Source organism: Podarcis erhardii (assembly GCF_964252035.2).
Source record: "Podarcis erhardii genome assembly, chromosome: 17".
Classification (NCBI taxonomy): domain Eukaryota; kingdom Metazoa; phylum Chordata; class Lepidosauria; order Squamata; family Lacertidae; genus Podarcis; species Podarcis erhardii.
In genome coordinates this window covers 35,726,962-35,738,772 of record NC_138515.1, presented here as the reverse complement: position 1 = coordinate 35,738,772, position 11,811 = coordinate 35,726,962, and the positions used below count along the sequence as shown (strand labels likewise).

Sequence of the window (11,811 nt, the reverse complement as noted above, 5' to 3'; positions counted from 1 at the left end):
AAGGTCATTAGTCCAACTCCCTGCCCTGCCCTAGATTTAAAAATGAAAACACATTCACATGTGTGGGGGTATGCGTACATTGGCTTAATATTTTTTGCTACAGTATTTAATAACACTATAATCACAAGATCTTTAATGCTTGCTGGTGTTGTTAAACAGATTTAACTTTATTTTTTCCTTTTGTTCTAATATTGTGGAATATTTTGAATTGGTGCTGTCTTTGTACTTGTTATATGTCTGTATACATTATGTCTATGACAGACCACTATAGTAGAAAAGAGTTTGGTTTAGTTATATTTAGGCTGCTATATACATTACCATTCTGTTTTGTGTACTCATATCCCCATCTGAAGGTGTGGTTTTTTAATGTAGGGAAAATCTAACACATGAAATGACCTTGAGGAGTTTTCCCCAGCGCAGTAGATTCAGGGCAGACAAAAGATTTGCACAATGCAAGATGGAGTGGTGGTCATTAGCTTAGACACCTTTAAAGGGAAATGCGAGAAATTCGCAGAGGACAGGCTATCAGCTTAGCCATGAACACTCCATGAAACCTCCACAAGCAGCAAACCTCTCGGCATCAGTTGCCGGTAGCAGTGGGGGGGGGCTGTGGCCTTCAGACCCTCTTCCTGACATGGCAGCTTCTGACCCCCAGATATAATAAATGCATCCACGAAAAATGATGACATACAAAACCAAACTAAGGCACACACACATACTGAGACGAATGAGATGTCATTTGATTTTCTTTTTTCTTCGAAGGAACAGAGATGTATTTACAGCAGTGTGACTAGTTCCTCTGCACTGGGCGCTGAGCCAAGGGGGGCATCGCAGGGTACCACAACTATGGCGGAACAGAAGGCAAGAGGCAGGGGCTGCAAAATTTGGGCCCTGCTCAGGCCACTGGCAAAATTTGAAAGACCAAAGTCCACCCTGGAAGGAAACCATCTCTTGAGTTTCTGCTAGCCAACTGGTACAAACTCTCTTCCTGACCCTGAATCATCTAGTTGTTCTTTTAATAAACTTTCTCTTTCTTTATCACCTCCTGGGCTTCTTCCTTCTTTTCTGCTTCCAGTTATCTTCGTCTCTTTCCACGCTTGGATCACCACACCTCATTTCCCCGACATGCAAAATCCCTGCCAATTGATCTTCTACTCCTGCATTTGGTCTTCAATAAACTCTTCCTCCTAGCAGCACACTCTTGAAATTTCCTGTGACGTCCCCCATCTTCCTTTCTACCAGCCTGTTGGTCTTCAGACATCCTTTTTAAGCTACACAACTAACACACCTCGAGTTACTGCCCCGCTTCTTGAGTTGTTCTCTCACAACCCACTCCAGCTTTCCATCCTCTCTGCACATCTAAAATTACACTTTGTAAATTGCTTTCTTCTCTCACTCCTCTTGGCTCCCTTGCAACCTTTGATATGGCTGATCTCTCCACTTCAGTTGCTCCCCAGCTTTTGTTCTTAGTCCTTCACTTTGCACTCTTCCTCATAGTCATTTAGTCAGTTCATACTTTCTGCAGTTAATACTTCCTGCCCTTCTTCTAACAACTCCAGATGTCTTCCCTATGCTACTTTTTTCCTATATACCTGATCACCACAAACAAACAAATCCATGTCTTCCAATTTAAGTATTCCCTATGCTATTTTATTTCTCTCTCCATCAATATTCTCAATCCTCACTCTTCTCAACAGGCTGATCTTTGATTTCTCTCTTTTCTGTCCCTGCACTTGTTTTCAAGCTAAATTTTTCATTTGTTTTAAACTTATTGAAATCCCTTCCTCTCCCCCAGCACCTTGCCCTACCAAAAACTGTAATTTATGGTATTTAACCATTTCATATGTAAACTGCTTTTGTTTTCCCATTTCACTTCTTGAGCTCATCTCAGAGCTTGCATGTGGATCTAATTTTGCCACTTCTCTTCTCTTCCTCCTCCTGTTTCAAAGTTCTTATTTGCTTCTTCTTACCTTTAAAGGTAACCATGGACTTGGGACTTTTTTACTTTCTCTTTAGTTGCCTTCTCACTACCCTTCTAATGCCTAGCAGGTAAAAATGGGAGGGCTTTGCTGAGCATTGCAATCCCCTAGCCCAGTGCTTTTTTTCTGGGGGGGATGCAGGGGGACGCACACCCCTAAACATTTTGTGAATCTAAGTTTGGCCTCATTGAGGGGCAGTACAGTGGTACCTCGGGTTAAGAACTGAATTTGTTCTGGAGATCTGTTCTTAACCTGAAACTGTTCTTAACCTGAAGCACCACTTTAGCTAATGGGGCCTCCTGCTGCTGCTGCCCAATTTCTGTTCTCATCCTGAAGCAAAGTTCTTAACCCGAGGTACTATTTCTGGGTTAGCGGAGTCTGTAACCTGAAGCGTATGTAACCCGAGGTACCACTGTATTTTAATATGAGTAGGAAAATGAGAATACCCCTAAGCATTTTTAGGGGGGGGGGGAGCACTGCCCTAGCCCATGGCTTTGTACCACCCCAGCTCTACTCTGTTTATTTATAAGGTTTCCAGCAGATAGACAGCAGCCAAAGATAAAAATAAAAAAGTCTGTCAGATCCACCAGTCTCTTCCCAGTGTGTGCCATCCTTCAAGCCTCTACTGTTCCTGAATTATAACACTCAACATTTCTATAATGCACTTTACATACATTATCCCAGTAATCTTTACAAGCACTTGTTAAACCTATTATCCCGACCGGGTTCTCATAGGACAGGCTGCTGCCTCCTGGGACTGAGCTGAACCAAGGACATCCCATCCCTCTCTTAGCCACGCTACAAGACCGGAAGAAAACTCGGGCTCTGCGGGTCACACACAATGCCAAATATGTCCAAATTCTTATTGTTCAGCTGCCTGCGCACCATGCTCGTGTGCTCAAGCATGTATGGTTTGGCTTGAGGATTTATTGCAATCTGCTCCCCAAGATCCAGCTCAACACGACCAGATTCTTACCAAACCCTTTAAAGCTCAAGCTTTTATGGCAGGTGCCTCCATGGACTCCATGTAATTTGAAGCCAGAGCAATGGCATCCCAGACTCTGGCTAAAGTCCTGGAACGCTGATGCTGCCTCTAAAGTAAACCTTTCCACTGAACCTTCTTCAGGGGGTCAGCTTTTTGGAGAAGCGGCGTTGAAAGATGTCCTTGCAGAATCAAAAGATAAGAGAAAAATCTTGCTGACCCAAAGAGATGACAAGCGCCCTACTCTTCTCACTTTCGTCCCTTTTGCTCCCAGAATAGGCAAAAGGACATCAGATTCAGACCTGGGAGTAAGTCCCGTAGAACTCCGTTGGACTTACTTCTCAGTAGATGTGCACACTACTGCACTGCAAAAGGGTATTAATAATAATCAGCAAATAAGAGGACAATCTAATTTCCAAAGGATCATACATATATATATATATATATGGTGGGAAGGAATAAACTATTTTATATGCATAATACTTATGCAGTACTATAGGGCTAGCCATCTAAACACAGACAAACAAGAGTGATTTCCTGTTTCTCTGTGCAGAGTGCAGTGGGACTATCTATTATAGAGGTTACTGCAAAAGTTCCACACATTTCAGGTGGCTTAGAAGGAAAGTACTCTTAATGGATTGTACGCTTGGAATAGCTGATGTATTGTTTTTGTTTCACCTTAAGGGGAGAGGGAAACAAACCAAAATTAAAAACATTGGGGGGAAACCAGTTTTGCTTTATAATTTTATTTATATGCAAAACAGTGCACCATTCATGAGAGATATGAAAAACGCTTCTGATAGAAACCAGATTTTCTATTTTCACTACAAAATATTGCCTTATACAAAGCAACACACACACACCCAAAAACCCTGAAAAAGACTAAAATCTTTGGATAACAGATGGTTTTTTTTCTCTCTTTCTCTAAAACGTACTTTTGTTTTAAGAGATTCACAGCAAAAGAGCATGAAACATTTTCTGGTTGTCAACTTTTTTGGTTGTCATAAAGGAAAGTAGTCCTGTTTCTTCCCTTAAAAAGAACAAAACAAAAAAGTCTGTAAAAAACACACATAAATATACACACGCTCACAAAAAGACAGACGTACGGACAAACAAACAAAAACTACTTCCCTTATAAATGGTTTGCAAAATACCTTTTAGACAGAATTACAAGTCAGAATAACCATACACATTAAAAAAAACAAACAACTTCAAGTGAAGTGCTAATTTTGATTCCACACACAAAATAAATTTTCAAGGACAAAGTCTGAATATATAAAATACGCTTAGAAACAGGGGAAGTGGTCCAATAAACCCAGAGCAAAACGAAACCCACAATCTGGTTCCCAACAAACACTTCCAAAGTCAGACAATTATTCCACAGAAGAAGAAAATGTAAACACTTGACTATAGAAAACCAGTTGGCACAAAAGTCTTCAACGCAAAACCTTTACCACTCCCAAAATTTTAAAAAATAATCTCGGGGGAAAATACTCTACTTCTGCTAACCCAAAATAAAAAATAAATAGTTACTTTTGAACTGCACTCCTGGATCACATGTTTTAAGGTCGCAAGCAGTCGAGACTTTTTGGATCTAGAGAAAGGGGCACTTTGACAGTTCGGGGTCTTTTGTGGGTTTTGTTTCCCCTCGCCCCCCCCCCCCCAAAAAGAAGATCTCCACTTTCTGCAATGGGAGCTGCCCGGTGGGTAGGGGGAAACTGGCACGCGGCAACCCACCCATGGGGACCCCCTCGGGTGGAGGGACCCGTTCCATTTCAAGTTTCTCTGTTAGGGCCCGATTCAGGAAAGCCCTTTAAGGCACGAGCTTAAAGCCAAGGGATCTCCCGCCAAGCTGCCGTCGGGATCTTAAACACTTTGCTGAATTGGGACCCTACTGCGGAGCGCGGGAGTTGCTTCAGGGCGGGGATCAGAAGGAAGAGGCTCGCCAAGAGAGGCGCAGGAAGCCGCGCGGAGCGCACGGTGCGCTTGGCTTCCAGTGCGGAAGCGCCTCTGCAAAGCGCCGGGGGAGCCTGGGACGGGCCCTCGGGCCTTCGGGGGACCCCTACCGGCTTGCCACCGCCGTCAACCCCACCCCGGGCCCTGGGTTTCTTGCCCTCTCCACCCCGCCTGGCGCCGCCCCTGGAGGAAGGCGCGCGCCTGTCCTACACGTCGAGGACGTGGTTGAGATAGGAGATGTAGCAGATGGCCAGGCGCAGGATCTCGATCTTGGAGAGCTTCTTGTCGGGCGGCAGCGTGGGCAGCAGCTTGCGCAGCTCGGCGAAGGCCAGGTTGAAGGCCTCGACGCGGATGCGCTCCCGGGTGGCGTGCGCCGAGCGGTACTTGGCGGTGGCGCGGCGCCGGCGGCGCTTCTCCTCGCGGCTCAGCGGCTGCTGAGGGTGCGGCCCCGGGCGACCCTCGCCGCCGCCTCCGCCTCCCGCCCCGTCGCCGTCGGGCGCCTCCAAGTCCGAGGCGCAGCAGCTGCGAAGCCCCTTGGCCTCCAGGGACTCCGGGTCCGACGGCGCCGACGACGGGTGGTCCGAGTCCAGCGCCTGGTCCGGGCTCAGCATCATCTGGCAAAGAGAGAAGGCACCGTCAGCAGCGACGCCGAGAAAGAGGACCGCCAGCCCCTCACCCTCGACGCCAGCCTGGGGAGCCAAAGCGTCAACCAGGGTTTCTCTGGAGAAGAAATACATTGGTAAGCAAAAAGAAATAACTCCCAGCAGTGCTTGATTTATAACACAGAACACAACTGCTTTATAATATAATTGTGGGGCGTCCAGAAAGTAGAAAGCGACGCAGCTTCATAAGAACTTGAAGAACATTCCCAAAGTATAATTAGAAACGAGCCTCTTGCATGTGCACCTAAAGTATGTACATACAAACTCAATGAGAGGTGTGAGCTTCCTTTTGCCGGGCAATCTCATTTCTACTATGAGATGGTCATCAGCATCTCTTGATGCTTTTGCTCTCCTTTTGAGAACAGATCTATCCATATTCTGCAAATAAAATTTCTTCTGATAGCATACCATGCTACACTGAAATGTTTGAATGTTTATTTGATTGTCCTTGAATCTCCCGGCCAAACCAGTGTGGCGCGCCAACACCCCTTGAAAACCACGGGGTTAGGCTCTCCCCTCACTGCGACTGGCGCAAGCTTTGCAGTGCAAGCTTTGCATTGGAGGAATCCCGTTTCCATCAACTGTGGCTCCAAAGTAGCTGGAGAGGGACCAGGCAAAGAGACCCAGGAAGCTCTGGGCGAGGGCAGCTGGGAGGCAGAAGACTTAACGCGGGCATAGATAGAAGTACTTCCAAGTGGGCGAAGCACTTCGCCATGGACAGCCCTTGCCATATTTGTTTGTTAAATTTGTAGAGCGCCCTTCATCCGAAGATCTCAGGGTGGCTCGCAATAGAAAAATACAAGATCAAATTACAAAGCGTGAAAAAACATGCCAAGAATTCTCCCCCTCGCACAGGTGCATTTAAAAGCATATAGGCTGTACTGTATATCAGCCCAAGGTTTGGTTGAAGAGGAATGTTTTTGCCTGGTGCCTAAAGGTGAACAGGGCAGACTTCGGTAATTTTTCGTAATATGGCGCCAGGTGTGAAGCCGACATTTGGTGCCCCCAAATAGGTCTTCGCAACTCTGGATCGTCTCAATCTTGTGCCCTCTTGGCTCGGCACCCTGCGCGGGAGAACCACCTGCGCCACCATAAATCTGGCGCTGAGCAAGGAAGGCGCCAGGCGAGCCTCCTTGGGGTGAGCACTGCACAAACGAGGACCCGCCTCAGATAAGGCCCCTTCTGGTGTTGCTGCCAGGGGGTCTCAAATTTCAGCGGTACCCTGTGGGGTGCCAAAATTCAGCGCCCCTCACCCGCCTCTCGCCTTCCATTCTACCTCCTGGTTGCGGCGCCACTGAGGACCCGCACCGGTCGCGCTCCGCTAAATCTGCCTCTGTTGCCCCCCTCTGGACCTCTCACAGAGGGGGCACACGAAGAAGGGCCTCCGATGGGGAGACCGGTATTGTTATCGCTACTCTTCCATTGTCTCCTGAGACAGACGGTGCCAACCAAGAGAACAGCATGTAGATATGGGCAGCGTTTTGGGCGGTGCAGAGTGCTGCGTGACGACCCTTGAGCCATTCTCCTTCCAGGGGGCTGCCATGACCCCCGACTGGTCCATAGGCAGTTACAAACGGGGCGGGCGACGTGGGGGGGGGATGCCTTGTCTAGGCCACCTATCTAAGTCCAAAGGAGAAGTGAGATTCAAAGCAGGGACCTGCTTTGAGCCAGAGTCAGAGCTATGTCTCTTTAGCCACCACGGCCGCGCTGTCCAAACTCCCAAAGAACTGACCATAGCGCACGCGCTCTCTGTCTCTCTCTCTTTCACGCACAAGCAATATTATTGTCGTTTTTACGTTGCTGTTCTTTTACAATTGCGTTTACATCACTATGCTATCGATACCAATCTGCCAGCACAACATTTTCAGCAATTCAGGCAACACATTGAGGGCGGGCAGGATGGAACCTTATCCAGCTTCTTGATCAACGGGTGCTTATTAACATTATCACAGAATCATAGAATTCCATAGAATTGGGAGGGACCCCGAGGGTCATCCATTCCAACCCCCTGCAATGCAGGAATCTCAAGGGGCCCGAACATTTCATAGACGGGAGGGCGGAGGAAAGGACAGAAAGCTTAAAGGAAGGGCTCTGTAGCCTCTTTTGCTGGACCTGCTATGTAACAGGGCAGTTAATCGTTCTTATCTATTCTGATTTATACTTGTCTCTAATTTATTGCTGCGCGGGCACGCTCAAAAAAGCCCGCTGCTCCGTTTATGTTTCGTTTACAAAAGAAAAATAACAATAGCCTTAGCAATCCAAACCCAGCTCCCAAACAACGGAATCGACATTAAATGTTTCGAAGTGCGCTATCCTACAAAGGTTTATTCGGAAGTAATCGAAACTCGCTCCCACGTAAAGGGTATGTGAGAGTGATGCAAATAAGACTGGTTTTGTGTTCCCGCTTTCTAAATCCAAATCCAAAAGTTACGTTGCCGTTGCTAAGGAGAGACCAGTTCTGAACTCAAAAGGCCGGCCCCGCTCTCAGGCTGAGCCTCGATTCCGACCTCGGTGTGAAATACAGAAAGTGAGACTATTTGGGGGGCTATTTGGGGTTTGTTGCGCCTCGCTAGCGGATGCCAACGCCGTGAACGTCGAGGAATGTGGTTTTTAAGTCGGTGAGTTAGTTAGGCATCGGAAAGAGTGCCCTCCTCTCCTGGCGAGAATCTCAGCTCCCGAAGGCGATCCGTTTTTTCGACCGTCGGGAATAGCTGCAGCCTGGGACGCGAGGATCCAACTACACTAAAAACAGCAACCTTGAGGAGAAAGCGCCGGGTGTTGTTTTTGTTTAAGGATCCTGTTCGTGTCTGGTGGTTTCCTTGCACGGTAGGAGCAGGCGGGGGGAGGGACTGTTCAAAGGGATGTTAACATGTTGCAAAGAAGGGGGGCCTGTTTTGCATTTTGTGCCCCCCCCCCGCGGCAAATGCATATACCAGAACAATGTTGTAAACCGCCCTGTGACCTTCGGATGAAAGGCGGTATACAAATACGTATAATTCAGGGGCACTTAAACTCTCTCGGCTCCGGTAGATTTAGTTTGCTTAGCAGGCGAGCGAAGTGCGGGGCAGCAATCAGGTGCACTTGCGAAGCTAAGCAGGGGCCGCTCAAATGGACCACAAGCTGAGCTTCCGGCCTTGCAGGGGGGTGGAGTAGATGGCCCTCGGCGCCCTTTCCATCCCAAGACCCGTTAATGAGAGGCTGGAGGAGGAGGAGGAGGGAGAGCGGCCCCCAGCCAGGCCCCTCCTCCTCGAACCCACAAGTGGCTCCTCGGCCACCTCGGTTGCCCGAGCGAGCGCCTTTCCGGAGCCGCCCTCGCTCGGGATCGGAGCGCGCCCCCGGGCGAGGATCCTGAAGGGCCCTCGCCACCCATCGCCCCGTCGGTTCTAGGATGCGCCTTTGCCAAGGGAATGAGCGCGCCTTGCCATCTGTCAGGGAGAACTTCCAGGGACACGCGGGCATCTCAGAAAACAATGCAGTGCCAAGCAGGAGAGAATGACCCGGGGGACACTTGGGGGGAGGGGAGGGGTCACTGCAAACGGGGAGGGGGAGGGTGAAGTTCCTGAGAAGAGGAAGTAGCTGGAAAGGCGATGGGGAGGGGACAGGGTCCCTGAGGACGAGGACAAGCATAAATTAAATTGTTTGTATTCTTCTTCTTCTTCTTCTTCTTCTTCTTCTTATTGCCAAGGCTTTGCAAAGCTCAGTGTTTTCGTTTACCAAAAATGACACACCGCCCTGGGATCTGCGGTTAAAAGGCGGCATATAAATCGAAATCAGCATCATCTAAAAGGTCCCCCTCCCGTTTAATGCCAGAGGAAATCATTATTATTACAAAGGATTTAAAGGAGAGCGGTGGAAATAAATATCGGGGAGCGATGGGAAACAGCCTGCCCTGGAAACCTGGCGCTGCGTAGGATCTCCAAAGCCCACCGGTGTTATTTGGCAAACAATGAGCCAATTACGGAAGTGTTGCTTTTGTCCCCGGTTCCGGGAGCTGAACCTGGAGAAGATCTCGGGGACAGGGAAGGCGACGCGTTTCTCTCCGAAGTTGCTATCGGGTGTTTTTTAAAAAAAATATATAAAACAGGGGGAAATGCGTTTAAGATTTAAAAATAATAATACTAATATTCACAAGGAAATAATAGTCTAGCTGAAAAGCAAAGGAACAACGCGAATGGAAAATAATGTTTTTGGAACGCTCGTAACAAGTCGAGGTCTGTATGGCTTTTCCTGCGCTCCAGCGTTCGCATTTGGAACGCGGCTGGGCTGGGCTTCGGAGCCGAAGTTCTGCGCTGGAAGCCTCGTTCGCCCGAGCGAGCCTTGGATTTCGAAGGCATTTATTTCTGCTTGCCAAGTAAATCTATATACTTAGGCTGGCGACTCGAGGGAAGGTGCCTCCCCGGAACGTGGGTCTTCAGAGCCCTTTTAAAAACCATCATCATCCTCATCATCATTTTTGAATTTATCTTTAAGGCATCTTCTTACGCAAATCCCTACGGCCTAACCGAGCCGTCGCCCTGTTTTCCGTTCCTGCCCAGCCAGCCTCACCTGGTGAACATTTTTTTAAAGGACTTTACCTTGCAGGAGCCTTGACGACACCCTTTCTTGCAACGCCTCCGACCCCCTTTTTTCCGCGCCTCAAATAAAATTCCAGAAGGGGTTCATCTTAGTCTTTGGACATGCAACAATACAGAAGGAGAAAGAGGGAGAGAGATAGAGAGGGGGGTGGGGAGTGATCCACATATGAAAAATAAATAAAAAATAAATCCTATCGCTAGACCGGAATCGTTTTCATCGCCTCGCAGAAATGGAGGCAGAGAGCGCAACTGTCAACAAACGAGAAATAAAATGCACTAGGGGAAAGAAAAAACAAAACACCCGGGCCGGGGGGGGGGAGGAGATGCGGGGGGGGGGGAGAGAGAGAGAACGACACCTCCGCAGGTCTCTAACCAGGTCTCTCTAATGCCAGAGGACGCTGAATTGTGGCTTGATGCTTCCAGTGGTGCTGGTCAGCCGGCGCCTCCTGCCATAATCGGGGCGCGCAACAAAAGAGATGGTGCGCTAAGGAGGAAGGAGAGCGCGGTCCTCTCCGCGGGCGCGCAAGGCGACGGGCCCGACGGGGCTTTTGTTCAGACGACGCCTCTTCCTGCTCCTTCCTCCCTTCTCCGCCTCCCCTCGCCGCCTTGGCCCTTCTGCGGGAGGAAGGAGGGAGCCCAGGCCGGCTGCGGGGCCCCTTGCTGCCCATCAAGGTCTGGTGCGCATGGCTCCCGGGCTCCGGATGGAGGGAGCCCACCAAGCAGCCAGGGCCCCCCCGGAGCCGAGGGCCGGGCCTCTCCGGTAAGGGGGCTGGGGGTGGGCCGGGGGTGGAGAGATGCGTCGGGATCCCCTGCAGGTTCCGGTGGATTCTTGTCCCGGAGAAGCGGCGAGCTATAAAGGCGCAGGAGGGAGGAGGCGCCGGCATGTCCCCCCTCCCCAGCCGCGTCGAAGTTGCTACCCAATGGGCGATCCCATTGGACTGCCAGCGAGAGGCGCGTCGCTTAATTGGACTTGACATCTGTCACCGGGTGGGAGTTTCAGGGCCCCGAGATTGCCAGCCAGCCAGCCAGCCGCCCGGCTGCTCGGAGGGCAGCATCCGCGGGAGAGGAGAGATGGAGATGCGCGAACCGAGGAGGATTCACACGTGCACCTTCGGCTTCCGCTGGGCGTTCGCGTGTGTGGAGCTGTCACCGGCCTTGCTGCTAGAGCTGCCCAACCTCGCAGTCCAGCATCATCTGCAAGAAGAAGCAGAACCCTCGCCACCCCTGACCTTAAGCACGTTGTTGTTGTTGTTTCAGAACGGGTCCCAGGGTCATCTAGTCCAACCCCTGCAATGCAGGAATCACAGCTAAATAATCCATGAAAGATGGCCATCCAAGCTCTGTTGGAAAACCTCCAACGAAGGAGAGCCTACCACCTTCGGAAGGAATCCGGTCCACATTTCTTGCTATAAGAAATTTATCATTTGTTGTCATTTGAATCCACTGGTTCAGGTCGTGCCCTCTAGTGCCGTCTTCCTCTTCTTCTTCGGCAAGCATGCAGGGCCAGGCATTCTGGCGAAATGTGTCCGTTGTATTTGTTTTTATTTCCTAAGATTTATAACCTCTTGATTGCCCCAAACCCAACCACCTCCCAGTGGTTTACAAAAAGATAACACTGTAAAATCAGCAAGAATTTGCAATCGTACTTTAAAACATAC

The 11,811-nt window shown here is 49.4% G+C and overlaps 1 protein-coding gene across 2 annotated transcripts; it reads right to left on the bottom strand.

Moving 5' to 3' along the window:
* Positions 1-4,937: 4,937 nt before the first annotated feature.
* NHLH2 (nescient helix-loop-helix 2) lies at positions 4,938-10,446 on the bottom strand. 2 transcript variants are annotated; one of them, XM_081845847.1, is made up of 2 exons: positions 10,154-10,446; positions 4,938-5,531 (listed from the first exon to the last, which is right to left on the bottom strand). In XM_081845847.1, the coding sequence occupies exon 2, from the start codon at positions 5,529-5,531 to the stop codon at positions 5,124-5,126; it is 408 nt and encodes a 135-aa protein (XP_081701973.1). In that variant the 5' UTR covers positions 10,154-10,446; the 3' UTR covers positions 4,938-5,123. The 2 variants fall into 2 exon arrangements, with proteins under 2 accessions (XP_081701973.1, XP_081701972.1); XM_081845846.1 differs by lacking the exon at positions 10,154-10,446 and having other exon boundaries at positions 4,938-5,775.
* Between the last annotated feature and the right edge of the window lie 1,365 nt (positions 10,447-11,811).

Excerpts from the sequence above, each read along its gene's own strand:
- NHLH2 (XM_081845846.1), bottom strand. The coding sequence starts at position 5,654 with ATGTATTTCTTCTCCAGAGAAACCCTGGTTGACGCTTTGGCTCCCCAG.